This window comes from Sus scrofa, chromosome 4 (genome assembly GCF_000003025.6).
Source record: "Sus scrofa isolate TJ Tabasco breed Duroc chromosome 4, Sscrofa11.1, whole genome shotgun sequence".
Classification (NCBI taxonomy): domain Eukaryota; kingdom Metazoa; phylum Chordata; class Mammalia; order Artiodactyla; family Suidae; genus Sus; species Sus scrofa.
The window spans coordinates 75,553,466-75,580,887 of NC_010446.5; the positions used below are offsets into that span (position 1 = coordinate 75,553,466).

The following is a 27,422-nucleotide window of genomic DNA, read 5'->3' on the forward strand; positions in this document are numbered from 1 at the left end:
CAAGTCACATAATTTGGGCAAGTTGATACTCAAAGACCTTATGTCTTTCACTGTGAATTCTCCTCAAAATCTCTGACCTACCTGGAGGTCAAATTAGATTAAATGTTAGAAAGTGCCGTATAAGTTGGGAAGATTCTTGTGGCTATAAAATATTTTCATACTCACTATTTATATAATTTATAAAAATTATATATAAATTATATAAATTATATAATATATAATATATATTAAATTATATATAAATTATAAATTATATAATTTATATTATAAGAATTCAACCATGGTGGCAGTCGTTACTGAAATATGTATTTTGGAGAATTAATATCTCAAAAGAAAGTTCCCTCAGACTAGATGCTTATGTGTGTTACAACGGGGATAAACATCATGATTTTATCAGTGACATTTTCCCTTATTATTGTGTTCCTTTTTTCAGTGAAACAACATGAATATGATCTTGGACACCACCGTATTTTGGGGAAAATTTTTATATTATTTTTTAGAGTCTTTGTTTTTCAAGATAATTCCCAAGAAGAAAAAGGATGTTTCTGGAGAGATTGTCCTTATAAAAGGAGCTAGCAGTGGACTTGGGAGGCTGATGGCCATAGAATTAGCCAGCCTTGGAGCCATTTTAGTTCTATGGGACATTAATGAAGAAAACAACATGGAAACATGTCGACTGGTCAAAGAAAAGGGGGCCGTGAAAGCATTTGCCTATAAGTGTGACTGTAGCCACAGGCAAGAGGTCTATAGAGTTGCTAAGCAGGTAAGTGGATTGGTGTTCTGAGCTTCCATGCCCAAGAAAGACATTGCACACAGGCGTGTGCTCTTACAAGGAGAAAATGTTGTCATAAACTTTCTCCAAGACACTATGTACCTCTTGCTTCATTGTGCATGTCAGAAATCTGACTTTGTAGGAGATCCTGCTGCGGTGCTCAAGACGTGGCAGAGTCTTGGCATCACTGGGACTCGGGTTCAGCCCCCCACCCGGCACCGTGGATTAGGATCCACCTTTGCCCTTAAGTCACAACTGTAGCTCAGATCTGATCCGCTGGGCATCAAGGCTCCTGCAGCCAATCTTCGCTTCTGGTGTAAAATTTTCTGGGTTTCTAGTAGAAATCCAGATTACAAACGTTATCCAAAAATTACCCTTTCACCATTGGAATGTCTCTTGGGCTTTTCTTCTTTTCGCATAGTATTATAAATAGAATTCTTCCAAGTCAACCCTTCTTCTTCCAAGCCAACCATTTTATCTGTTAAATTGCCATTACTTATCAACGCCTGAGAAATGCAAACACTAGAGTTAGCCTTTAGCTACCAGAATTTTGACAAACCCTGGGCATTACCCAAACCCCTGAAATTCGTAGAAGAGTTGAGTAATAATAACAGCTTTCCAAAGGGGCTCAGTAATTAACCTCCCCAAATTAGATTGAGGTAATCTTCTCATCTCTACCATAGAAACCCAGTATACAAATAAATTATTTTTGTTAGAATAACCAGGTTCATGCTTTATTCCCAAATATACAAGTTCAATTGGTCACTAATATTTATTAGTGTATGTGTGTGTGTGTTTGTACATGTTCACACACATGAGATGTGTCTATCACAGTAATAATCACAGCAACTACAGAGAAGTAAATCTATGTGAAAAGAGCTATCACCTTTTTGTGTATGAATTCAAATTGGGTGTGAACCACTGTTATTCCTCTCAAAAGTTGTGCCCCTTTCAGCAAAACCTTGTTTCTTATAACCTCTTCTTGTCTATAAACTGGTATAAGAATGCGTTCTGGGGTTCCCGTCGTGGCTCAGTGGTTAACGAATCCGACTAGGAACCATGAGGTTGTGGGTTCGATCCCTGGCCTTACTCAGTGGGTTAAGGATCTGGTATTGCCGTGAGCTGTGGTGTAGGTCACAGATGCAGCTCAGATCCAGCATTGCTGCGGCTCTGGCATAGGCTGGCGGCTACAGCTCTGATTAGACCACTCACCTGGGAACCTCCATATGCCACAGGTACAGCCCTAGAAAAAGGCAAAAAGCAAAAAAAAAAAAAAAAAAAAAAAAAAAAGTGTTCCTATGAAGTTCCCATTGTGGCTAAGAGAGTTAAGAACTAATAACTAATATCCATGAGAATGTGGGTTTGATCTCTGGCCTCCCTCGGTGGGTTAAGGATCAGGCATTGCCACAAGCTACAACGTAGGTCACAGATGGGGCTTAGATCTGGTGTTGCCATGGCCATGGTGTAAGCCTGCAACTGCAACTCCAATTCAACCCCTAACCTGGTAACAGCCCTAAAAAGAAAAGAAAAAAAGAAGAATGCTTTCCTAAACTCTCAGAATTGCAATGAACATTAATCCCATTACCTAGCCAAGGGTCCACTTAGCTCTGGGGTCCCTAATACTCAGGGATCTTCTTGGACAGGATGACAGTGACCATGAGGTTTTTCTTTAATGTTCCAGGATGTCTTATGCCAAAGATAACCCCCGCCTCCTCAGGCCCATGTTCCTTCCCCAGGTTGGTCCAAGTCAAGCACTTGCTCACACTGACGCCCTCGTCAAGGCAACGGGATGTTCATATTTAAAAGTCTGCATCTCTTGGGCGTTTGCCCATCTTACCTCCTCTAAAGAATAGGAGTCTAATCTCTCAGTCCAAGACCAGCACCAGTCACCCTTCCCTTCATAGCTTGTTTAATTCGACTGCATCAGGAGCAATATCTACCTAACATCTCCCCCATCATATTATCTGGAACACTTTGAACAGTGCATGGGCCAGAAATGAGAAAACCAAGGACAAGGCAGGGAGTGCTTCTTATTTGGAAACAAAGAGCAGATTGTTGTAACAGCACAAAAGATCCAGTTCAGGGCCAAAAAAAGAAAATAAGTCTCTAAAAATTGTTGTTTGAATATGCATCATGCTTTGCTCCCAGTTCAGCTTGCATCAATGTCTCTCCAGCATTTCCCAGTGCCCACATTCCTCTGAGTAGGGCTGGTGGTATTTAGTGGAGTCTGCAAGCAGGCGAAGTGAGCAATTCAGTAGGGAAACTCTCGGATGCAATAGGGTTAGCACAGCTGTGTAACTCAGGGAAACATCAGCCACAGACAATGATTAGACTTGGGGAGGTCTTCTGGACAGAGGTCACAGGCTTACTGAGGCCTTTGGGCAGTGGCTCAAAGGCACCTGTGTTTGGGATATCTTTGTGCCCAGCCCTGGTCACACCCTAGGGGATGGGGTATGCTCCTGCACCTGGTCACAGAAGATCCCTCTACAGAAGTAACCGTCACATATAACAGGCTGAAGGGAAACCCCATGGCCATCCAAAGGAAGACACCAGAGAAGTACACAGGGTAAGAGCTGGACATCACGGTACAACACCCCTGGCATTAGCCTCCAGCAAGAAAAGACAATATCATGACGCAAGTAGGAGGCAGAGAAAACATGTTGCAATGTTAGGTCACCTCTGCACCAAAAAAGAATTAAGCCTCTTTAGGCAAAATGGGCAAATCCATGTGGGTTTTTTATATAATCAATCATAAAACTACTTTATTTCTATGCCCAAGGTAAAACAGCTAGGTTTAAATAAAGTGGGGGAGGGGAGAATGAGAGCCTGGAACAAAAACTATCAAAAAATAACATCTCAAATGAAGTGTTTGCCTTGCTTCTCTCCAGGTTAAAAGGGACGTGGGTGACGTGACCATTCTCATTAACAACACTGGGGTCATCACGGGAAAGCAGTTTCTCGACACTCCAGACCACATGGTGGAAAGAACATTTCATACAAATGCCCTGTCTCACTTCTGGGTAAGTCTTCTTTCCTTTTCATTTCCTTTTGTTGATGGATATGAAAAGTGTGTGTATTTCAACAAGCAACTGGTCAACTATGTATCTGTCAGTATACCATTAATGTGTTTCCACTGACTGACAAATAGACCCTTAACCTACCCAGGTTTCACCTTGCCACACACTCCACTTTGTTTCTCCCATTCTTGCCTGACTCCAAATTCTCAGGGCAGGGATCTTCCCTCTACCCTCTCTAGTTTTGTCCCAAGACTCAGTAGGTTCCTCGAAATCCTGCTACCAAAATACAAACGGAATATGACAGCCATTACACAGGAAAGATTTAATTTGTTCATGAGTAAAAGCAGGGCTTGTGCACAGGAAGGAGGGGGCTGTTTTCAGAGTGGCAGTTTCTGCCCACACGCAACTGGGTATCACAACAAAGGAAATCATGGGGAGAGGAAGAATTATCAACATCCATTAGCTCTTAACTATATACCAGGCACTGCTCTAAGTTCTTTCTGTGCAGGGTTGCCATGACACTATTTTCATTGTCACTTTTACAAGTGAGCAAACTTGAGGTGCAAAGGGTTTAAGTGATTTATCCAAGGTCCCTCAACTGCTAAGGGATGGCCCAAGGTTACAAAGGGAAGAAGCAAGACTCTTTACAGCAGGAAAATTAGTACATTTGTAACTCAGGAGCATCTTTCTTAAGGGTTGGAGTGTCTAGACCAGGGCTGTCTCCTAGAACTATCTGTGATGATGGACGTGTTCTTTTTCTGTGCTTCCCAATATGGTAGCCCCTGGTCACTTGTGGCTACTGAGCACTTGCAATGTGTGTGGTCAGTGGGATTGAGGAGCTAAACTTTTAATTTCATGGCATTAAATTATTTCAATGTATATTTAAATAGCCATGTACACATAGAGGCTGTCATCTTGGACAATGCATCTCCAGGAAATGGATAGGAAACCAAACATACTTGAGTTGCTAGAGGAGTCTCCACCCAGAGGGCTTATACTTGAAGCGATGATGGAATGAACAGGGACTGGCAGTGATGGGGCCCACAGGAGGCTCAGGAACCCGGAGCCAGGCTTCAGGAACCATGAGGAAGGGCCCTCGGCCCTCTGTGGCTCTGAGGATAGGGCCATGGGATACACTAGCTTTAGGCACCCAGGCTCCTTCTTACTCCTCACTCTTCGAGGTCCTCAGGACTACTTTCTTGATCTTCTCTTGGGAACCTTCATTGGAGTCCAACAATATGGACTGAGCACCTAGCACAATGCTTGACATTCAGTAGGTATTCCATAAACATAGGCGAAAATCACTGATTTCTTTCCCTCCCTCACCCTACCCCAAAGCTTCTTTGGGGAAGAGGAATTGCCATCTTGGCAAACAGAGCTCAGCTGAACCCATTTCTAGTCACATCACAAATCTAGAAGCCATCCTGGGTTCCTCCTTTCCCCTTAACCCCAACATCCCCTGACTCATCCTATAAAACTCAAGGATCCTCATGCCTCCTTCTCTACTGGTTCTTGGTCCAGGCCCAGGTCATCTCTCACCAGCAGCTCACCATGGCTTTCCATCCTCAGGGCTGGCACCTCCTAGCCTGTCTTCATGCAGGAACAAAGTGATCCTTGTAATACATTGACTGAGTCATCTCATTGTCCCATTCAAAAATGTTCAGAGGATTCACATGCACTTAGAATAACACACAGGTACCCATCATGGCCTGGAAGACCCTACATGAGGTGGTGACATCACCTTCATCTGTCACCTATCTCTCATTTTCTCTACTTATTGCTCAATTCCTTTACTCCAGGGATCCTGATCAGAACCCAAAGCACACTGGCGCTTTTCTACATGAGGGTCTTTGCACAAGCTGTTCTCTCTGATAAGAATATCTTTCCTTCTGACTCTCATATAATGATTCCTCTCACCCTTCAGTTCGCTTTCTCAGCTCAGGATTAGAAAGAGCTCAGAAAGAAAGGAAAAGGACCTCTTCATGGGCAGCTCGGAAAATAGCACATCAACCACATTTAAATTTCCCTTGTTGATTTTGTAATCTGGCCCCACATAGTTATTTCTGCCCTGCTGAAGGAGCGAGAGTCTGCTTTCATATCGTCAACTGCTTTTGGGCTAAAGAAGCCGTAAGGCCCTGATTCAGGCCCTGGTGTGGCCTCACGAAGGTCCCCTCACAGTGGCAGTGTCCGCTGTAGGAGAGTCAGCTCCTCGAAGCAGTCTTCCCAGTGTGACTTTCAGAGTGTCCTGCCAAGCTGTGTCTTCACAGGACACGAGGACTGGCTTGTGGCACCAGAGTCTTCCGGCAAGGTGAGGGGAGCCCAGAACCTTCATATTGATGACAAAACTCAGTGGATCTGATTACTTTATTTCAGTAACCAAAAGTATCAACTGAAGAAAGTAGAAATCTCCACTGGACTGTAATACAAAACTACGTCATACAGACTTGGTTAATAATTGCAGTGAGCACACTGAAAAATCCCCAAAGCCCATCTCTCCATAAAATATACATAAAGTCATATAGCAATATCATGTTTAGCCTCCAACCATAACTTTAAAATAGACTTAACCTTATCATCATATTAGAAGATAAGATGTGTGCCGCATTGAACTGAACTTCTTAATTCAAGCTTTCAAAAATAAGCCACTGTTGACTGAAAAAAAAAAAAAAACCTATAATCTAAAAGTTGAGAATATGTTTTATTCAGTGAACAGACTGAGGACTTAAGCCTGCAAGACAGGACTGCTCCAAAGAGATAAGGAAGGAGCCAGGATAAAAAGAAGTTTTTGAAAAAAAAAAAAAAAAGAGTCAGGACATCAAAAGATCATTGTTAATTAAAGAAAAAAAAAAAACCAGATGTCTCAAGTTAATACATTTAGTACTTTTACATCTGCGAAGGTGTAAGAGTCTGGGCTCACTGCAATCATGCCTTTGATGTTCACCTTAACTGCCTAGGACCAGTACCCTGCTTTTCTCCATCCAGAATCCCCTCAGGGCCCACACTCAGGGGCCGCTGATGGTTCGATGGCTGCAACATCCTTTGTTTACTGATATGACAGGTGACAGTCCCCATCCACACCCCACTGTGCTAGGTGACTCCCTATCTTTGCTCTATGAATTTTAATTTCTCTTAAAACTTTATAGGGAATCAAATAGTTCTCCTAAGTTTACTCAACTTAATATTATTCCAAAGTCTCGGAGTCATTGACGTTGACGCTACAGAGATACACAATCACCGGTGATATTAAAAGGATGTTGAAAAGATGACGTAAAAAAATTGTGAAAGACAATGCAGGTGGAGATGCTAATTTCCAATGATTGGCAAACCTATTTGAAGTTCACAAATATCAATTCTTTTTTTAATAGTAAAGTCATCGTTTGTTGTAATTCGGTGTAACTGAACACATATTTGCCATCTTCATAATCTGAAATATTTGTGGGAACAATGACAACTTATCTGACCCATAATAACCATGGTGAAAAAATTTAGGAAATTTGGCCATTAGGATTTTCCGTGCGAAAAACTAAGTCCTACAGCAAATGCAATAAAATAATGTCAAGCGAAACTGATATTTGTTTATATTTATACTCTGCATGTGATAAAATCAGGAAAAATGGATTTAACTATTTATTAAACAACTTTCATTAGTTCTCAGACTTACCTTGATGAGTAATGTGTAAACGTGGATCCATATACAATTCTCTGTTGTGTTCCCTGGTTAAAAACGCTTTGCTATAGTTTTGGATAACTAATTGCTCACTCAACACTTATTGGCATTCCTTTCTCTTCCTTTTAATGGTGGATATCTATATAGGAGAACAAATAATGGTTTTTCTATGATAAATTTATCTTCTAGAATGTCCTTAAAAAAAGCCCTCCACTGATACATAAGACAAGAAACACAAACAGACCCTTGAAATAGCTGGTCACGTTCCCTCTTTCTCAAGTGGAAATGCAGAAAAATGGCATCAACTTCAGCTCCACTTCAAAAGCAATACACATACGGGTATGTTTGAGAAAAAAAAAAAAAGAATTCTTATGGAGAAAAACAAACAGAACTGAACTCCTGCAACTAGTTAGATCTCTGTGAGTAGATAACTGCTTATTCTGATTGTTTTTAAAAACTTCACCCTGTTCAGGCTTATGGCAGATCCCAAGAGGTCTTTTTTTTTTTTTTTCGGTCTTTTTAGGGCTGCACTGACGGCACATATGGAGATTCCCAGGCTAGGAGTCGAATCAGAGCTATAGCTGCCAGCCTACACCACACCCACAGCAACTAGGTATCCAAGCTGCATCTGTGACCTACATCACAGCTCACGGCAACACCAGAACCTTAACCCACTGATCGAGGCCAGAGTTCGAACTCACGTCCTCATGGATACTAGTCAGGTTCGTTAACAACTGAGCCACGATGGGAGCTCCAAGAGGCCACTACTTTCTTACCCTTTAATCTGGAGTGTTTCACTGCTTAATTATCAAAGAAACACTAACACACACTTCATTTCCATTTTTCAGCCTCACCTCCCTGAGTATGTCGACTTAAAAAATGCACAATCTGGAGCTCCCATCTGGCTCAGTGGTCAACGAATCTGACTAGGAACCATGAGGTTGCAGGTTCGAATCCTGGCCTTGCTCAGTGGATTAGGGATCTGGCGTTGCCGTGAGCTGTGGTGTAGGTCACAGACGAGGCTTGGATCCCGCGTTGCTGTGGCTGTGGCGTAGGCCGGTGGCTACAGCTCCGATTGGACCCCTAGCCTGGGAACCTCCATATGCCACTGGAGCAGCCCAAGAAATGGCAAAAAGACAAAAAAAAAAAAAAAAAGCACAATCTGAAAGTTGACAGATTTTATTTGGGGCAACATTAGGACTTAAGCCCAGGGGACAGCATCTCAGGTAGCCCTGAGAAACGGCTTGTAGGAGGTGAGAGGGGAGCTAGGATACATAAGAGGTTTTGCAACAAAGGGCAGGTAGCAGGAACAGAAGAGCTCTGGGCTCACTGAATCATTCCTTTGATGTGCACCCAGGCTCTCAGGGCCAGTGTCCTGAGTTTTCCTAGCCTTCAGGGTTGGTGGCTGCATTGCAGATGACGGTGACACCCTTTGTTTTGTCCACCTGACTACCACCCAGCTGGGTGGTATTTCAGAGCTCTTTTTTTGCCCCAGAGAGAAAAGGGGGAATATCGGGGTATACGTGATAAAGGTGAAGGGGGAGGTACCTGCAGCCAGGCACACATTTCACAGAAATTTGCTGCTGGCCTCAACGTGACTGCTAGTCACAGACATCAGTCATCATGAAGGATTTTCGTGTTTTTCTAGATACGAGGAGGTGCAAGAATTGGGCTCATAAAATCTTCTTCTAAAAGTGCATAACTATCTGAAGACCTGTTCTTCCAGTTTTCAGAGCACAGAGCGCCTCACTCCTGGTCTCCATCCTGAGCTTCATTCAGGGGAACTGTGGGTCAGCAGCTGCAGTGGCTCATGATTTAATCCATGTAGAGGCTGATGACAAGTGCCAAACTCCAGTTCACAAGGGTTTCACAAGCTTTCAGACCCTGTAGTGTCACTACACCCAGGCTTCTAGTGCCAGAACCCTGTGAGGTCGACCAGATGATCCTCCTGGAGAAGCCCTCTGGGGCACAAGCTGGATTTTTCATGTTCTTGTGCTGAAAGACTGTAACTAGCTCTTCCTGTTTCCGACTATGCTGCAGTTGCTGTAGAATTTCCAGAAATCACCTCAGAGGACACTCAAGGAAGATGGAGCACAGCTTTATTATGCTGGCAGGTCCACGGGGAATCCCTTCCCAACCAGGGACCCCCAAACAGAAAGGGGGAGATACATTTATAGTACTTGCTTACCTGTCTCACTTGCTACATCAACCTTTAGTTACATGCAGGATACAGAAAGGTATATAGCTGTACAGAATGTCTTATATTGTTACTTTAATGATTAACCTCAAGTACAATCTAGCAATTTTTGAATAGCTCGAGAACAAGTTCACCAAGATGGACGGTGGCAGCAAGATGGCTCTGCCCTTGCCAAGCTCCCTATTCCCTTTTTCCACACCCCCCTCTTGACACTCATCTTTCTCAATGTGCATCAGTCATTGGCAAATACTGGACCCGAGGGGTGTGGACTTGGAACCTGGCTCCTAGACGGGATGCAACAAGCTGAGTAACACAATTAAAAATACAGGGTACAAAGATTAATAGTAGCAGTATAATAACTTTGATTAGTATTACATTTTTCCACCAGTCCCCTTTTATCCAAGACAAAACAGAAGTCTAGAAAGGAAGGTTATCATTAGACATTGCCCTAACCTGATTTCTCATATCATTTAACACAGCAGTTACATTACCAGAGAGATCAGGAATATATACACAGCATTCTGTTTTTACGGTGGCACATGTCCCTCCTTGGGCAGCTGTTCGGGTGTTTAGTGCCATTCTATTTTGAATGACAGCCTTTTTCATCGGTGCTTGTTCAGTATATAACGCCTTCCATAGCTTTCATTTCATCTATTAAAGCTTGCTTGGTAAAGTTAGTTAAAGCTTCTGCCCTCATCATGAGGTCTGTCGTTCCTAGTGATGGAACAAATACGGCTGTCAAGTAATCATACCATTGAAAAAGATGCAAAAAGTCACATAAATTAGCCAAATCCCCCTGGCAGAAAGGTGATATCTACCAGGGTAGTCCATCCATTACAGATATGGGCATGCGCAGGGCTCCCCATACCCAGCACTGGATCGGGTGTGAAACTTCGCATAGGAGTGGGCCTGTGACACGAAGACGTTGTCCTGGGTCTTCACTTGGTTTAGATGTCCTAGCAGCAGCAGGGTTGTCTCCAGAAGTCACAGAAGGCTCCTAGCTGAAGTCATTTTCCTCCCTGTTTTTTAAGGGCGAGCCTCTGTGGTCAGTCCATTTCTCTCTCTACCTTCACAAACAAAGCATCTTTGTCAGCAGCAGTCTCCACCCTAGTGTGATGAATTCAAGGAATAATACCTGCGACCTTAACAGCAGCAGGGGTGCTTAGTACCACAGTGTATGGACCGGCCCAGAGAGGTTGAAGAATTTGACTTTTCCAGTCTTTTACCCGCACCATATCTCCTGCTTTATATGAGTGAACCCCCACTCCCAGCGGGATAGGGATTCTTTCCTGGGTAAAGCTGATTATTTCTTCCATTAGCTTTCCCAACTGTTCCATCTGCTATGACATACCCAATTCCTTAGAGACCGCGGGGTCCCCTCTTAAATGTCTTATAAAAGGAGGAGGGCGCCCAAACGAAATCTCATAAGGGGAATAGCCAGACGATTGGGGTGTCATCCTGATTTTCATGAGTGTTATTGGCAGAAGATCTATCCAGCTTAGTCCTGCCTCGTGTTAATTTAGCCAATGCTGTTTTAAGAGTTCTGTTCATTCAACTGTCCCTGAGCTTTGTGGCCAATAGGCCATGCATAATTTCCATTTAATACCCAATAGCTTACTTATCAGTTGAATTATCTTGGCCACGAAAGCCAGCCCACTGTCAGACCCAGTGATGAGGGGCAGTCGGAACCGGGGCACAAAATCTCTCAGTAAACAGCGAGCCACTTGTCTTGCCTTCTCAGTCCTCGTGGGGCAGGCCTCAGCCCACCCTGAATAGATGCATAGTAGAACAAGTAGATATTTATAGCCCCCGCAAGGTGTCGCTTCATAAAATCAACTTCCAAACTTTCGAAGGGGAGGGTACCTTTTACCTGTGTTCCAGGAGACAGTTGAGTCCGTGGTGCAGCATTGTTTTTAGCGCAAGTGACACATCATTGGTTGACCTGAGCGCACAGAGCTGTCAGTCAGGGAATAATGCAATACCGTGTTAATAATTCATACACCTTGGCCTCACCAAGGTGGGTTGGGTGACGGAAAACTTGTACTATTTTATATGCCAGAGAGGAAGGCACAAAGATTCATCCATCTGGTAACATCCACCATCCATCACCTCACTGGATTCCCCCTTCAATTTTTAGCCATTCTAGCTCTTCATTACTATATACAGGCTGTGCTGGGAGTGAAGGCATCATTAGAACCTCAGTTACCTGTGATTCCTGAGTAGCTGCCTCCTTGGCCACTTGGTCAGCCAGCCCGTTTCCTTTGGCCTCCATTGTCTGGCCCTTCTGGTGTCTTCTGCAGTGTATTACTGCCACCTTTTCTGGATCCCAAACAGCTTCCAAGAGCATTAAAATTTCTTCCTTATTTTTTATATCCTTGCCCCTGGCAGTTAATATACCTCGTTCTTTTTTCTTTTTCTTTCTTTTTTTTTTTTTTTTTTTTGGTCTTTTTGCCTTTTTCTAGGGCCACTCCTGTGGCATATGGAGGTTCCCAGGCTAGGGGTCTAATCAGAGCTGTAGCCACCAGCCTATACCAGAGCCACAGCCATGTGGGATCCAAGACATGTCTGCGACCTACACTACAGCTCACGGCAACGCCAGATGGTTAACCCACTGAGCAAGGCCAGGGATCGAACCCGCAACCTCATGGTTCCTAGTCAGATTTGTTAACCACTGCGCCATGACGGGAACTCCTAGACCTCATTCTTTATAGATTGCCCCATGAAGCAAAGTAGCAAATGCAGACCTAGATTCTATGTAAATGTTGACCTTCTTTCCTTTTGCTGGCCTTAAAGCTTGGATTGGGGCCCACAGTTCTACTCGTTGTGCTGACCATCCCACCAGTAAAGGCCCAGAAGAAGTCACCTCACTTTCAGTTGTAATAGCAAACCCAGACTTCCATTGTCCATCCATCATAAAACTGGCCCCATCTATATAAGTTACTTCCCCATCAGTCAGTGGGGAATCCTCGAGGTTGGGCCAACTTCAATATATGTCTTCCAGAATTTCTTCACAGTCATGGTCAGGTGGGCTTGACCGCACCAGGAGGAAAGTGGCTGGATTAACAGCCTGGCTAAGTTCCGCCCGAACACGGGAACTTTCATACAACAGTCCCTGGTAGTGGAGGACTCGATATGTTGACAACCATTTGGCTCCCAGCCCTGTGAGTAAGGCCAGGACAGAATGTGGGACCTTAACATGAGTCGTCTGTCCCGAGGTTAGCTTATCAGCTTCTTATACCATTAATGCCATGGCAGCCTTGGCCCGGATGCATGGGGGCCATCCTGAGGCCACTGGGTCCAGTCTTTTGGACAAGTAGGCCACCAGTCTCTGCCAGGACCCTACAGTCTGGGTGAGGACTCCCAAGGCCCATTTGTTCTTTTTCATGTCCAAACAAATTAAAGTCTTTAGTCCTATCAGGAAGTCCTAGTGCAGGAGCCTGTGTGACCAGTTCTTTGAGCTTTAAGAATGCCTGTTCTTGTTCAGGCCCCACTGAAGGGGTGTTTGCCTGGACCCAGCAGCAGCCTCATAGACTGGCTTAGCAATTTGTGAGAAACCTGGTATCCAGGTGCAGCCAAACCCAGCTGCCCCCAGGAACACTTGGTTGTTGGTCTCTCAATTCGGCAGATGGCCTGATGCCTGTTAATTTCCAAAGTCCTCCTCCCAGCTGTGATGTTCAATCCTAAGTAGCGTACCTGTTGCTGGCAGACCTGAGCCTTCTCCCAGGACAGCTTGTTCCGGCAAGCCTGATAAAGCCAGTGTCCCCCTCTAACACTGGTCTTGGTGATCAGCTGCCAGTAGATCGTCCACCTACTGGAGGATCTGGCAATCAGTCTCCTCTGCCAGAAAGGCCATTAAATCCACAGCCAGCATCTCTACTACAAACAGGGTAGGGAAATTTTTAAGTCCCTGTGGGAGCCTAGTCCTAGTCAATTGGACTTTTCTCCCTGTGTCTGGATCTTCCCCCTCGAAAGCAAACAAGTTCTGGCTTTGAGGTGCTACCCATAACCAAAAGAAGGCATCCTTTAAATCTAGGCAGGTGAACCAAGCTGCCTTTGCAGGCATTAAACTGAGCAAGGTGTATGGGTTGGGGTCAGTGGGCTGAAGAGTCACAACAGCCTCATTAACAGTCCGCAAATCCTGCACTGGTTGGTCATCTTTCCCTCCCTCCTGGACAGGGCGGATGGGGTGTTCCATGGAGCCTGCCGTTTGACCAGTATACCTGCTTTTCTCTTTTGTCCCTTTTGATACTGTGTCCTCGGGATCACAGGAGAGTGAGTGCAGACATGCACTAACAGCCGAATATGCCAGCCATCCCCCAGATATTGCTTAGGGGGCGACTCCCAACTCAGATAAAAAGGAGGAGTGTCACAGCAGAGGGGACAGATGGGAGAGTCCCAGAAAACCTTAGTGCATAGCTTCTGAACTGGTAAAGTCAAAATTTCCTAGCTTAACGTCTCAAAGAGTGCCCCTCCCAATTTCCACAGGCACAACGTTCTCTGACCGTTACATCCCTTTTTCCTAAGCAAAGTCCAGAAAGAAGATCAAATTAGGTATTTCCAGGCTGGGTCCCACCCCGTGTGGCCACCCTGTGTTGGTGTCACAGACAAAACAAGGGAGGGTGCCCCCTTCTCAGAAGGTGGCCATTCAGATGTCTGCCTGACTGCCCCCCTCTTGGGAGTTTAGGTGCCCCTTGGCATATGGCTGGTCCGTATAAACCCTGGACCTGGACTGGACTCCCGGGGAGGGAAGGAGTCTTTCAGAGCCTGGCCAGCCTTGAAGCCTTATGAGGCCACCACGGAACTGCAGGTTAGGACCCACTAGGACTCCATAGCCGCTAGAGCCATAGAACCACAAACTCCAACCTGAAGTGCAAGCGAATCAGGTCGCACATTCACTCTCACACCCACACTCAGAGGTTATCACAGTCCCTCCCACTCCCCCGGGAGTTCCTGGCTACTGCTACTGGCACAACTTCTGACCAGAAGAGTCCTCCGTCCCTGACTCATGCAACTTTCCCTCCGCATACTCATCCCTTAAGGGGTTGATCACACCTCATCTTCTGCCCTGTGGGCAGGACCAGTCCCGGGTTCCTCACCTGGCTGATCCAGATTCCTCACCGGGTCCATCTCCCTGAAATTGAGGCGGCAGCGGGGGGCGCCTCTACCCAGCAGTGGCCGGCCCTGCAGCCTCAAGCCGCCAGCCAATGATGACAGTGGCTCAATGTGCCAGTCTCTCTGAGGGGATCTTGCTGGAGCCTCCAGAATATGTTGGAGAATTTCCAGAAATCACCTCAGAGGACACTCAAGGAAGATGGAGCACAGCTTTATTATGCTGGCAGGTCCACGGGGAATCCCTTCCCAACCAGGGACCCCCAAACAGAAAGGGGGAGATACATTTATAGTGCTTGCTTACCTGTCTCACTTGCTACATCAACCTTTAGTTACATGCAGGATACAGAAAGGTATATAGCTGTACAGAATGTCTTATATTGTTACTTTAATGATTATCCTCAAGTACAATCTAGCTATTTTTGAATAGCTCGAGAACAATTGGCGCCTGGAGTTGCTCAAGTCCTGATGACTTTGTTTTTCTCAGAGCCCTCGTATGGGTCACCTTAAGTTCACCAAGAAGGATGGTGGCAGCAAGATGGCTCCGCTCTTGCCAAGCTCCCTATTCCCTTTTCCACACCCCTACACAGTCATGACTGATACAACGGTATTTTTTTTTTTTTAATTTTTGAAAACCAAAGATGTTGTCACCACAAGAGACAGGCATACAAAATGCCATCACACTTGGACATGAAATGTCAAAAGAGACCAATTATCTGCATCTAAGCAGAAATTCACCAATCATTTCAGCAGTTCTAGAACAAGATTAGTAAGAACAAGAAGATCTCAAAAGCAAAGGCAAAATTCTTTGATCCGGGTCTTAGAAGGTGAGTACATCTTGGCATCTCTAAAACTCTCAGCAGAAAAACTCTGATATTGTTAAAATCAAAAATCTCATAGAAATAGTTAGGGAGCATTGTCTGACAAAGTTTTAACTCGTAAGAAAAAGAGAAGAAGAATGCTGCTGATAAATTGATGACATGAGGAATTTGGATGTATTTAGTCAATGAAAAAGAGTGCTGAAATAAGTCACTAAACTCTTAAACTCTGGGGCTATCTTTTCTATCAGACCCCCCTCCAACAAAAAAAAAAAAAATCACTCTTGGTTTTCTATGTGTTAATCTCTAATTTTACAGGATTGTGAAACATCTGGGTCCTATAACTATTAGTCAAAGTTACATTGCTAAGAGAGATAAAGCTCAGGCAAGATTATCAGGAGATGCTCTAGCATACTGAAAGTCATCTCTTTCCCTTATTTCAAGTTTCGGATAATGTTTCCAGACAGAGGTTAGATTTAAAAAGCCCAATGTCAGGGGAAGAAAGAATGAACAGTTTCCCTGAGAGAACCTAAAAAGCACAGGAGTGAGGGAACTGGGACGTCTCTGAATACTGCATTAAAATCTTTCTTGAGAATGAATGATTCAATGTTAGCAAAATAGCTAAGAATATATCTAATCATGGGAGACCATTCCCAAGCAACTTTATTTACCAGAGCATGTTTTCCTTGCATTGAAATTCACCTTTCATGGACAATTTTTCCTATCCTGCCACTCCCCTGGAGTGAAGAGATTGTTTAGGGTAAAGCCAAGAAGGAAAATGTGGTTAAATTTTAATACAAATTGCTAAAGACTGCATGGACGAGCTCAACATACTAGAAAAAAATGTTTTTGATTTTTTAGCAAACTCTAAATGTGGATTTAATTCAATAGGTATAGTTTACTTAAAAGCAAAATCAAGTCAAATACTTTCTCTTGTAGATGAACACATAATAAATTTTAAGATCTTTGGAAACAGTGACTCCATGGCACTCATGACTATTTTGTACTGCCACAAAATTTAACACATCGTAAGGGTTAAATATTTATTAAGGGAGTCTGTAAATTGATCAAATACTTCTTAAGCAAATAAAATAAAAATGAATAATGACTATTGACGCAGTGTATCTATATCTTGCAGACTTGTAAGGCTGTCCTTCCTTCCATGCTTAAAAGCAACCATGGTCACTTAGTCTGTATCACAAGCATAGCAGGGCTGTTTGGTGTCAGTGGACTATCACGTGGGTACTTCTTCATGTGACTTTATATTCACCAGTTCATAGCCCACAGAGATTAGGACTCTGCCAAGGTACAGAGAACTCTTCCTGCCCCAAGGGGAAATGGCTGGTGCATTTGGCTCTATTTATAAACCCAGGATTCTTTCCATTTCCCTATTTAAAGTGGCTGTGGTGGAGTTACCATCGTGGCTCAGTAGAAACAAATCTGACTAGCATCCATGAGGGTGCAGGTTCAATCCCTGGCCTCTCTCAGTGGGTTAAGGATCCAGCGTTGCCATGAGCTGTGGTGTAGGTCTCAGATGCGGCTCAGATCCCGCATTGCTGTGGCTGTGGTGTTGGCCGGCAGCTGTAGCTCCGATTAGACCCCTAGCCTGGGAACCTCCATATGCCATAGGTGTGGCCCTAAAAAGACAAATAAATAAATAAAGGGGCAGTAGCAAGGGAAGATATTTTCCTCTTTTTAAAAAACAAAGAGAAGTATTGGGCCAATTGGCTCAGAAGTCTTCTTGCGTTAAGAGAAATTGAAAGAATCTTCATTTTGTTGCTGGGTATATTGTGTGGAGACATAGGAGTTGAGCAGCCACAAAAATGACTTTAACAGTGATGCTTTGCCTCCCAAACTAAGCCAGAGAACCCAGAGGGAGTTTCCATTTTTTAAAAATAATTCCAAAAATTAGCTTGTTAAATTCTATTAGTAACAGTCCTTCACTTTGTTTCAGATTATTCTGCAAGCAAATTCGCAGCTTTTGGCCTTGCAGAGTCTCTGAATTTGGAATTAAGCCTACAACAAAAAAGTAAAATTAAAACCACCATTGTTTGCCCATATTTTATCAATACGGGAATGTTTGATGGCTGTACAATCAAGTAAATGAACTCTTACAGTAATCTTTACTCTTGTAATAATCTTCCAATATATGTCAATATCATCTTTTCATTTTGAAAGTTTGAAATATGAAAAGTAAAACAAAGAAATAATTTGAGTGCCTAATTTATTAAAAGGAAACTTTCAATATGTATTAAATTAATGGTTTTAAAGCAGATAGTACAGTGAAAACATAAATCTAAAGTGCTAATCAGAATATTACACTACAACAAATGTTGGCAGTGAAAATTTACTACAATATTTAGCATTGCAGTGTTGAGAAGATAATTTCTTTTCTAAAAAGAATATGGAAGTAAAAATAATCTACCAGATTAAATATTTTGAAAGATTGATTAATATATGTATGGAAGTATTGGGGGGTGATATTTTGATGTAAAGTTTACATTCGGTGGAACCACCAAGTAAGGATGCAAATGAAATACATCAGCATTTACACAAAGGAACCAATCAATAAAGTATTTTGAAAAGTATAAACATAATCTAGGGCAAGTGTAGTCATTACAATTGCTAAAAATGGGATTGACATGAACCAAATGATAATCCTCTTCCCAGAACAGCTCTTTGTTGCTGGAGAGCTGCACTGGTAATTTCAGCAGTTGTGTGGCAGGAGACCTGTCTTAAGTAGACTTGCCAGACGATAAAAATTGACAGGTCCCAACCTCCCAGGTTCTGGGTTGTGGAAGACCCATAGAAGCTAGTAAAACAGCTGGGTGGGAACACTACTTACTCTAATCTCTTGACCCTCAGATCCTGTTTGATAGGAACATTTCAGGTGGGAAAGCCAGTGAAGAGTCACTTTCTCTTCACACCCAACTCTTGCTTCATAACACAGAGGTTCTGGCAAGTGAGGGTCATAGTCAGCCACAAAGACTGGCTTCTCTCTGCCTCTGCCATGGAACCTGATCATATTGGGTCCGTATGACCCAAAGGATATGTGGTCATATGACTGTATTGGAACCTGAACAATTGGGTAAGATCATAGATCAGAGCATTGTCAAAAAAATTTTTTTAAAGTACAACCATCTAGCAATTTAGAGGGTAAGAGCTGGATGTGATCCAAGTAGAGGCAGACCAGATAGAAGCTTAAGAGAAAGAGTCAAAGATCGCCTGGCTAAAATCACAGTTATCCGTGATAATCAGGAAGCCTGTATGCATGCCTGAAAGAAAGGAAAAAATAATAACTGTCAACCAAGAATCTTATACTGAGCAAAACAATGTTTCAAAAAATGAAATGAAGGCAAAACAAGGCAAAAATGAAGTAAAAATCAAAGGCAAAACAAAAACTGAAAAAAACCTGTTGCTACCCTCCCCCACCTTACAAGAAATACTAAAGGAAGATCTTCACCCTGAAAGTGACAATAGAGAAAAAATTGAATCCACACACAAAAAAAGCAAAGAGTGCTGGTAAAGATACTAAAGTAGACAATTTTGAAAAGACAACATATATGCATGTTTCTTACCTTTTCTTAACTGATTTTAAATGCATGTATATAAACAATATGGACATAATAGCACTGTTGGGCCTGTGTCATATAGAAATGCAATATTTTTGACCATAAGAGCACAAGGGAAATGGATGGGGACAAAGCTGGAGCAGAGTAAGGAAATGTTACTAGATGTCAACTCATATGCATAGAAATAAATCAAGAAAACCAAAAATGGAGAAGATTGGTATAACAAACTTTATAAATACTTCTCCCTTTTTCTCTCAGCTTCCTTAGCACATAAAATATGTAAATTAATAATAACTACAACAATATATTATTGGCATATAATATGTTTAGACATAATATGTACAATAATAATAGCACAAAAGTAGGAGAGAGGATATAGCTGTTTAGGAGTAAAGCTCACTGGAATTGAAGTAGTATAAATCTGAAGTAGATTCTGATAGGTTAAGATTACATGATACACCCTAGAAAAACCACTAAGAGAATAACTCAAAAAAACATAGTTTAAAAAACCATTTTAATGGACATGGAACACTAGAACTAAGTAGACTGTAGACATTCCTAGAATGCTTAACCCAACAACAGCAGAACTTACCTCCTTGTCATATACAGCCAGAACATTCTCCAGGATAGACCATATGCCAAGCCATAAAATAACTATCAATAAATTTGAAAGGAATGAAATCATACAAAGCGTTTTCTCTGACCAAAAGGGAATGAAATTAGAAACCAATACCAGAAGAAATTTTAAGAAATGGGAGCTCCCTTCGTGACTTGGCAGTTAACGAACCTGACTAGCATCCATGAGAATGCAGGTTTGATCCCTGGCCTCGCTCAGTGGGTTAAGGATCTGGTGTTGCCGTGAGCTGTGGTATAGGTCACAGAGGCAGCTCAGATCTTGAGTTCCTGTGGCTGTGGCATAGGCCAGCAGCTACAGCTCCAGTTGGACCCCTAGCCTGGGAACATCCATATGCCGCAGGTATGGCCCTAAAAAGACAAAAAAAATTTTTAAATGTACAAATATGTGTAAATACAAGATACCAAAACTTATGGGATGCAGCTAAAGCAGTTCTCAGGGAGAAATTTATAGCAGTAAATGACTACAATTTTAAAAAGAAAAAAGGGAGTTCCCGTTGTGGTGCAACAGAAACAAATCCAACTTGTATCCATGAAGACCCAGGTTTGATCCCTGGCCTCGCTCAGTAGGTTGGGAATCCAGCGTTGCTGTGAGCTGTGGCATAGGTCACAGACACAGCTCAGATCCCACACTGTTGTGGCTGCGGCCTAGGCTGGCAGCTACAGCTCTGATTCGACTCCTAGCCTGGGGACTTCCATATGCCACAGGTGCAGCCTTAAGCAAAATAAACAAATAATCTTAAGTTAATAATTAATCTTCCACCTTAAACTATAAAATAGAAGAGCACACTAAATACAAAGTAGGCAGAAATAATAAGAATTGTAGCAAAAATAAATGAAACAGAGAATAGGAAACTAGAGAAAATCAATAAAATCCAAAGTTGTCTCCCTGAAAAGATCGATAAAATTAATAAAACTTTATCTAGACTGACCAAGAAAGAAAAAAAAGAGAAGACTCCAAGTACCAAAATCAGGAATAAAAGAAGAGATATCATTACTAACAGAAAGAAAAAATATCTTAAGAAATTCTACAAACAAAAAGGTAATGTAGATGAAATAGGTAAATTCCTAAAGAGATACAAACTAACAAAACTGACTCAAGAAGAGATAAAATAATTGAAGAGACTTAAATATGTGATTGAAGCAGTAATCTAAAAAACTTCCCACAGGTAAAAGCTCAGGTCTAAATGGCTTCACTATTGAATTCCATCAAACATTTAAAGAGAAATCAGTGCCAGTCTTTGAAAAACTCTCCCAAAAAATAGAAGAAGGCTGAATACTTCCCAACTCATTCTTTGATGCTAATATTACTCCAATACCAAAACCAGACAAAAGCATCAAAAGAAAATAAAACTAAAGATCAATACCCCTTATGAACATAAATACAAAAATCCTTAATAAAATACTAAGAACTCAAATCCAGCAACATATAATAATGATTATACACTGTCACAAAATAGAATTTATCCTGGGAATACAGGGTTAGGTTAACATATGAAAATAATTTAATGTAGCACATCATATCAATAAGAGATGATATTTTCAATAGATATAACAACGAATTATCAGCGTCAGTATATAAAGATATAGAAAGGACAGGAAGAGGCAATTTATGGTAGAATTATAAAAGCTAAGAAGCATATCTAAATCTCCACCTAAACAAATAAAGACATAGATATATGTAGTTTTACTGAGCATATTGGCAAAATTTTTTAAAATAGTAATGTATAGTATTGGACAGGGTATAAAGAAAATGTCCACATTCATAAACCCTGAGAATGCCAAGTACTCCTCATTTTTGGAAGAGACTTGGTCCCAGAAATTGCTTCTCTTTTGCCATAGCAACTTTATAATTAAGATTTTATTACAAGGAAATGAACGTGGATGTGTACTGAGATTAATCTACATGGGTGATCACGACCATACTGTTGTTTCCCAGTTTGATTGAGATGTAACGGAATACATAACACTGTATCAAAGATGTACAAGATCATGAGAGATATATGTTTATATTGCAAAATGATGATCACAGTAAGGTTAGTTAACATTCATCACCTCACACCGTTAATTTTGGTGTCTTGTGGTGAGAGCTTTTAAGATCTTTCAGCAACTTCCAAACAGATAATATTATATTGTTAGCTACAGTCACCATGCTACACGTTACATCCCCAGGGCTTATTTATCTCATAACTGGAAGGGTTTATTTACCTTTTGTCCACCTTCATCCATGTCCCCACCGCCCACCTCTGGCAACCGCCGATCTATTCTCTGTTTCTATTAGTTCACTTTTATTAGATTCTACAAATAAGTGAGATCATATAGTATCTTCTTTGTCTGTCTAATTTCACTTAGCATAAACACCTTCAAGGTCCAGCCATGTTATTGCAAATGGCAAGGTTACTTTCTTTTTATGACTAAATACTATTCCATTGTGTGTGGCTGCACCAATTTACATTCTCACCAGCAGAACACAAGTGTTCCCTTTTCCCCACATACTAACCAATAATTGCTATCTCTTGTCTGTTTGGTAATAGCCATTCTAACTGGTATAAGAGAATATCTCTTTGTAGCTTTACTTTGCATTTCCCTAATGATTAGTGATGTTGAGCATTTTTCCTGTCCATGTTGGCCATTTGTATGTCCTTTTGGAAAACTGTTTTTTAATAAATCTTGGAGCCCTTTAGGCTGTAGTTTCCAGGAACTTTCAGAAGAAAAAATGTAGAGACTAAATACCAACACTTAATTACAGTACATCAATCAGCTTTGAAGAATCAGCTGAGATAAACAGAATTTTTGAGGACATGTGGTTCAAGTAATAGAGAAGCATGATATAAAAGTATAAAACATCACAGTAATGCTTAATGGGAACTTTATTACATGCGCACCCCATTTCAGTTCCAACTGATTTCACAAACATCTAATTCTGCTTAACGTGGCAACAATAGTTTTTGCTGAAAATAAAGACACATTACAGAGCCTCAGGAAATTCTTTCTTTTGGTGAAATAATTTTGCCATGTTGCTTCTTAATAATATGCAATGACTTTATGTTTGGGCTGAAAGAGAGAAAAGAAAAATACAAAAAAAAAAATCTCAAAGAACTTCCTTCCATATGTCCAGCCCATCACACAGCAGAAAGTCAATAAAGGCAGTGAGTTCAATCTAGGAAATTAAATGCATTAGCGCTGGTCCCAATATTGGTCATGAGAGGAAACACAGGACAGTTCCTAATGTTTACATTTTATTTCCATATTTATAGCCATGTGCTAATAACTCACTATCCAATTTTTTTTTTTTTTTTGTCTTTCTGTCTTTTCTAGGGCCACACTCGCGGCATGTGGAGGTTCCCAGGCTAGGGGTCTAATTGGAGGTGCAGCCACCAGCCTACGCCAGAGCCGCAGCAATGCCAGATCCGAGCCATGTCTGCGACCTACACCACAGCTCACGGCAATGCCGGATCCTTAACCTACTGAGCAAAGCCAGGGATCGAACCCAAAACCTCATGGTTCCTAGTTGGATTCGTTAACCACTGAGCCATGACAGGAACTCCTCTAAAATTTAATAATTAGTGTTCATGATGGCAGCAAAAGACACCGCCCTGACAATGTGACCTGTTGTTATTTGTATTCCAGGTATCCATTTCTGTGGCCTATGCTGGAGCAGGAGTATGTGGCCCAAAAGCTGTAAACGCTATTTTAGAAGAGCAAATTTACCTGATAATGCCCCAATGTTTTTGTGTTCTGTTGCTGTTTAAACAGTTGAGTTATATGACATCTCTACCATTTTGGTTATTTGTGAGCAAACTGTCTCATCATTGCTACCTCTTTTACCAGAAAGCAACTTCATTTTTTTTTTTTTGTCTTTTTTGGGGGGCCACACCCATGGGATATGGAGGTTCCCAGGCTAGGGGTCCAATCAGAGCTGTACCCAACGGCCTACACTAGGGCCACAGCAGCACAGGATCAGAGCCGCATCTGGGACCCACACCACAGCTCACGTGGCAATGCCGGCTCCTTAACCCACTGAGCAAGGCCATGGATGGAACCTGCATCCTCATGGATGCTAGTCGGGTCTGTTAACCGCTGAGCCATGACAGTAACTCCCAACTTCGTCTTTTTTTAATGATAAGGGAAGAATAATATGTCATAGGACAAGGGCATTTTTATTGGACTGTTGTTAGCTGTGCTTGGTTATTACAGACACTGAGAATATTTAGAAACTACTGGCTCTTACAGAGTAAAAATTATCAAGAGAAACCAGGAGAACCCCATTTTTTTTGGGGGGGTGAATCTTTTAGTTCAGTTAATACAAAATTCTACTTTTAAAAACAAGAGACAAACAAAAACAAATAAACAAACAAACAAAAAAACCCTAAGAGTGTGGCCAGAAAAATGTGAAGGATATTTGGCAAACTCCTCACTTCCTTTAATGAAAGAGCCCCTACAACTTCCTGGTCTCCTGCTCTGAGTTCCAGAGCCTTTGGTGGGTGGCAGGGGGGCGGGATTCAGGCCAGACCCACTATGTTCACGACAGCCTTGCACACATTTTATCACACTTAGGGAATCTGAGGCTTAAAGTCATTTTTGCAACACTAAACAGCTAGCAGGTGCTGGAACAAAGTTTTCAATCTGATTCCAGACCTTCAGCTCTTATGATCAGCTTTTCTCTTCTCCTGTCCCAAGCTACTAGCACAGTGGAAAACACAACCAGTGATTCACCAATTACAAAATAACAATGTTATTCATAAATCTAGAACTTTCTTCATTATGTATACCCTCTTCAGTGTATTTTTGTGACCTGTGGATTTATTCACGCATTCACCGAACATGTATGCACATGGTAAATTCTACAATGGCACTTCCTGTTCATCCTTCCTTAAGATGCCTTGGCTGCTGAGGCAGGGCTAGGTCCCTGATGTTGCATCTGTCCCTGCCTTCTGTAGCACCCACCCACCATACCTGTGGGTTGCATATGACATCTGTCTTCCTTGCTAGATTGCAAGGAAGGACAGGACACAGTTTCCTGCGCTATGTTCCAGCCTTAGTACCTAACATAAAATGTGCACGCAATAAATATTTGCAAAGTTGAGTTGAGTTGAGCAGGGCTGAGCTGAACTAAGCAGAACCAAGCTGAAGGCACTGTTCCTCTATCTTCAAGGAACTAAAGCAATGGTTCTCCACCTCATGTGTATATGGGAATCACTTAAAACTACTGATTCCCCTCCTTGCTCAGCAGTTAACGAACCCGACTACAATCCATGAGGATGCAGGTTCAATCCCTGGCCTTGCTCAGTGGATTTAGGATCCGGCATTGCTGTGAACTGTGGTGTAGGTCGAAGATGCGGCTCGGATCCAGCATGGCTGTGGTGGTGGTATAGGCACGCAGCTGTAGCTCTGAATCCACCCCTAGCCTGGGAACATTCACATGCCAATGCCTGGGGCCCTACCTCCTCTCCTGCTCCTGAAGAATTCTGCTTTAATTGGTGTGGCTTTCTTTCTAGTTTTTGCTACCATTTATGTCCAGTAAATCAGCATATGCACAGCTTTTCTGCAGAATGCACTGAGTTAACATATGGATAAGGCACTGGGAGGGTGGGAAGCTCCCTCAATGTTGGGTGGCTCTCAGCGCAAGTAACTTGCTCAGCGCATGTGACTTGACCCAGCATTTCTCTGTTCACCTTCCATCAGTGACACATGCATGGAACGCATCACAACAACCCACACATGTAATTCAAAGTAATCTTTACAAAGAATTGTCTTTGATTCCTCTTAAAGGATTCTGATATGTTTTTCCTCTGCCTTTCTCTAGAACACTAGCTCCAAAAATGATGATTGCCCTTGCTGAGTACCTTGGAATGGAAACTTTCATGGCTTCTTTTAGAGGGAGAAAGAAAGCAGAAGAAGCTCAGACTGAAGCTGAGAAGAGATGCCTGGTAGCTGAAGCCTCAGATGTGCTCATGAAATAAAGTGTTATGAGGATAGACCATCTGGAACGCCAACTCATACTTAAAGCCCTCTAGTCTACCAAGGATGACTGAGGCTGTCAAAAGCACCAGACTTATTCCCAGGACATGCTAATTTCCCTAGGGATTCAAATTATGTATTTGACAATTTCTCCTGTCACTCTTTTGTTTGATAAATAAGGACATCACAGCCATTCCAATGAACTCAGCAAAGATAATGTATTTATAAAAACATATTAATGAAAATTGACCCTAATTTAATTTTTGAACAGTCAATGTTTGAGACTTTTAGAAAAACAGGAAATTTGGATAATGTAGTTACTAGGTTGATAATCTTTGAACATCAGCTGTAGAGACATTTTAGTTTTGCAATTAAGAAAAGTAGTATTATATATTTGCCTATGCATTCCTACTGGAGCTGGAAGTAAGACTCCTTAGTGGGACTGAATCTGCTTATACCATAAATCCACAACTAATCATATTTGTGTCTGAACATGCCAAACAATTCATAACTGCTTTACTCCAAATAAAAAAAAAACCCACACCTTAAATTATGTACTGCTGGTTTGAAGAGGAGACTTATTTTCATAATCCAGTCAATAAAATAGCCTGAATGGTGATGGATTTGAGTGCATGATATGAGCACCCCCGCTTTTAAAAAAGTAAATACTTTGCTCCAGTGTGAACCTTACCCACCAGCCCTCAGCAGACATTCATTCCTAAATGACTCCCTGGGTTTGGAAGTGTTCTTGAGTTAAATCACGGAACAGCAACCTACCTTTACCTCTACCAGGTCAAGAGCTAGTGAGTCATGCTAACCAAAACAAGGAATGAAAAGTAAAGAATACATCTCATCAACCAAAAAGTGAGCATTCAACACACACTCTGTGCCGTGATTTGGGACATAGAATTTCTACATTCGTGCAAAGAAAGTTTAAATTGCAATGGACAAACTAGAGGAAACATTTGAACAAGTAGAGGAACAAAAATTCCAAAATGCAATATTTTTCAGGAAACAAGTGATCTTTGAACATGTTTTGTAAGTAAACACTTTGTAAAATTTCAACATTCCTCCACCCCCTTAAGCCAAGCATTCAAAGAACTATTGAAATTCTTCATAAATTTCCATAAATTTTCCACCCAGCCGTGACTTTTGAGCAGCCATTGTTCTCCAAGTAAACTGGTCCACACCCCCTCACTAGGCATCAGAAACCTGTCCTGTCAGCTTCCACTTCACTCAGCCAAGAAGGGTCCTGTGACTTCTAATTCGAGCCTGTCTTTTCTGATTTTTTTTAAACTTTATTGGAGTAGAATTGGCTTACAAAGTTGTGTGTTTCAGGTGGACAGCAAAGTGAATCAGTTACACATACACATGCATCCCTTCCTTTTCGGATTCTTAGACAGGTTACTACACAGTAGCGTGTGCTGTACAATAGATGCTTGTTACCTGTCTGTTTTACGTATAGCAGTGTGGATATGTCAGTCCCAATTCCCTAATTCATCCTTCCCCCCTCCCCACATTTCCACTTTGGTAGCCATAATTCAAAAAAGATACACGCACCCCAGTGTTCATGGCAGCACTATTTACAATCATCGAATCTGTCTTATTTTCAGCGGTGGAGCCCAGGCAAGGTCTCCTATGCATTTACTTGTCCATTCGTGCCACGTGCTCTGTGT

General features: G+C 42.0%; 1 protein-coding gene across 1 annotated transcript; it reads left to right on the forward strand.

Moving 5' to 3' along the window:
- LOC100626876 (short-chain dehydrogenase/reductase family 16C member 6-like) lies at positions 443 to 25,775 on the forward strand. The gene is given in 7 exon segments (XM_021089352.1): positions 443 to 763; positions 3,661 to 3,792; positions 16,719 to 16,818; positions 17,535 to 17,679; positions 23,416 to 23,465; positions 23,468 to 23,540; positions 25,592 to 25,775. Coding segments are annotated over 7 exon segments (978 nt in total). The 3' UTR covers positions 25,749 to 25,775.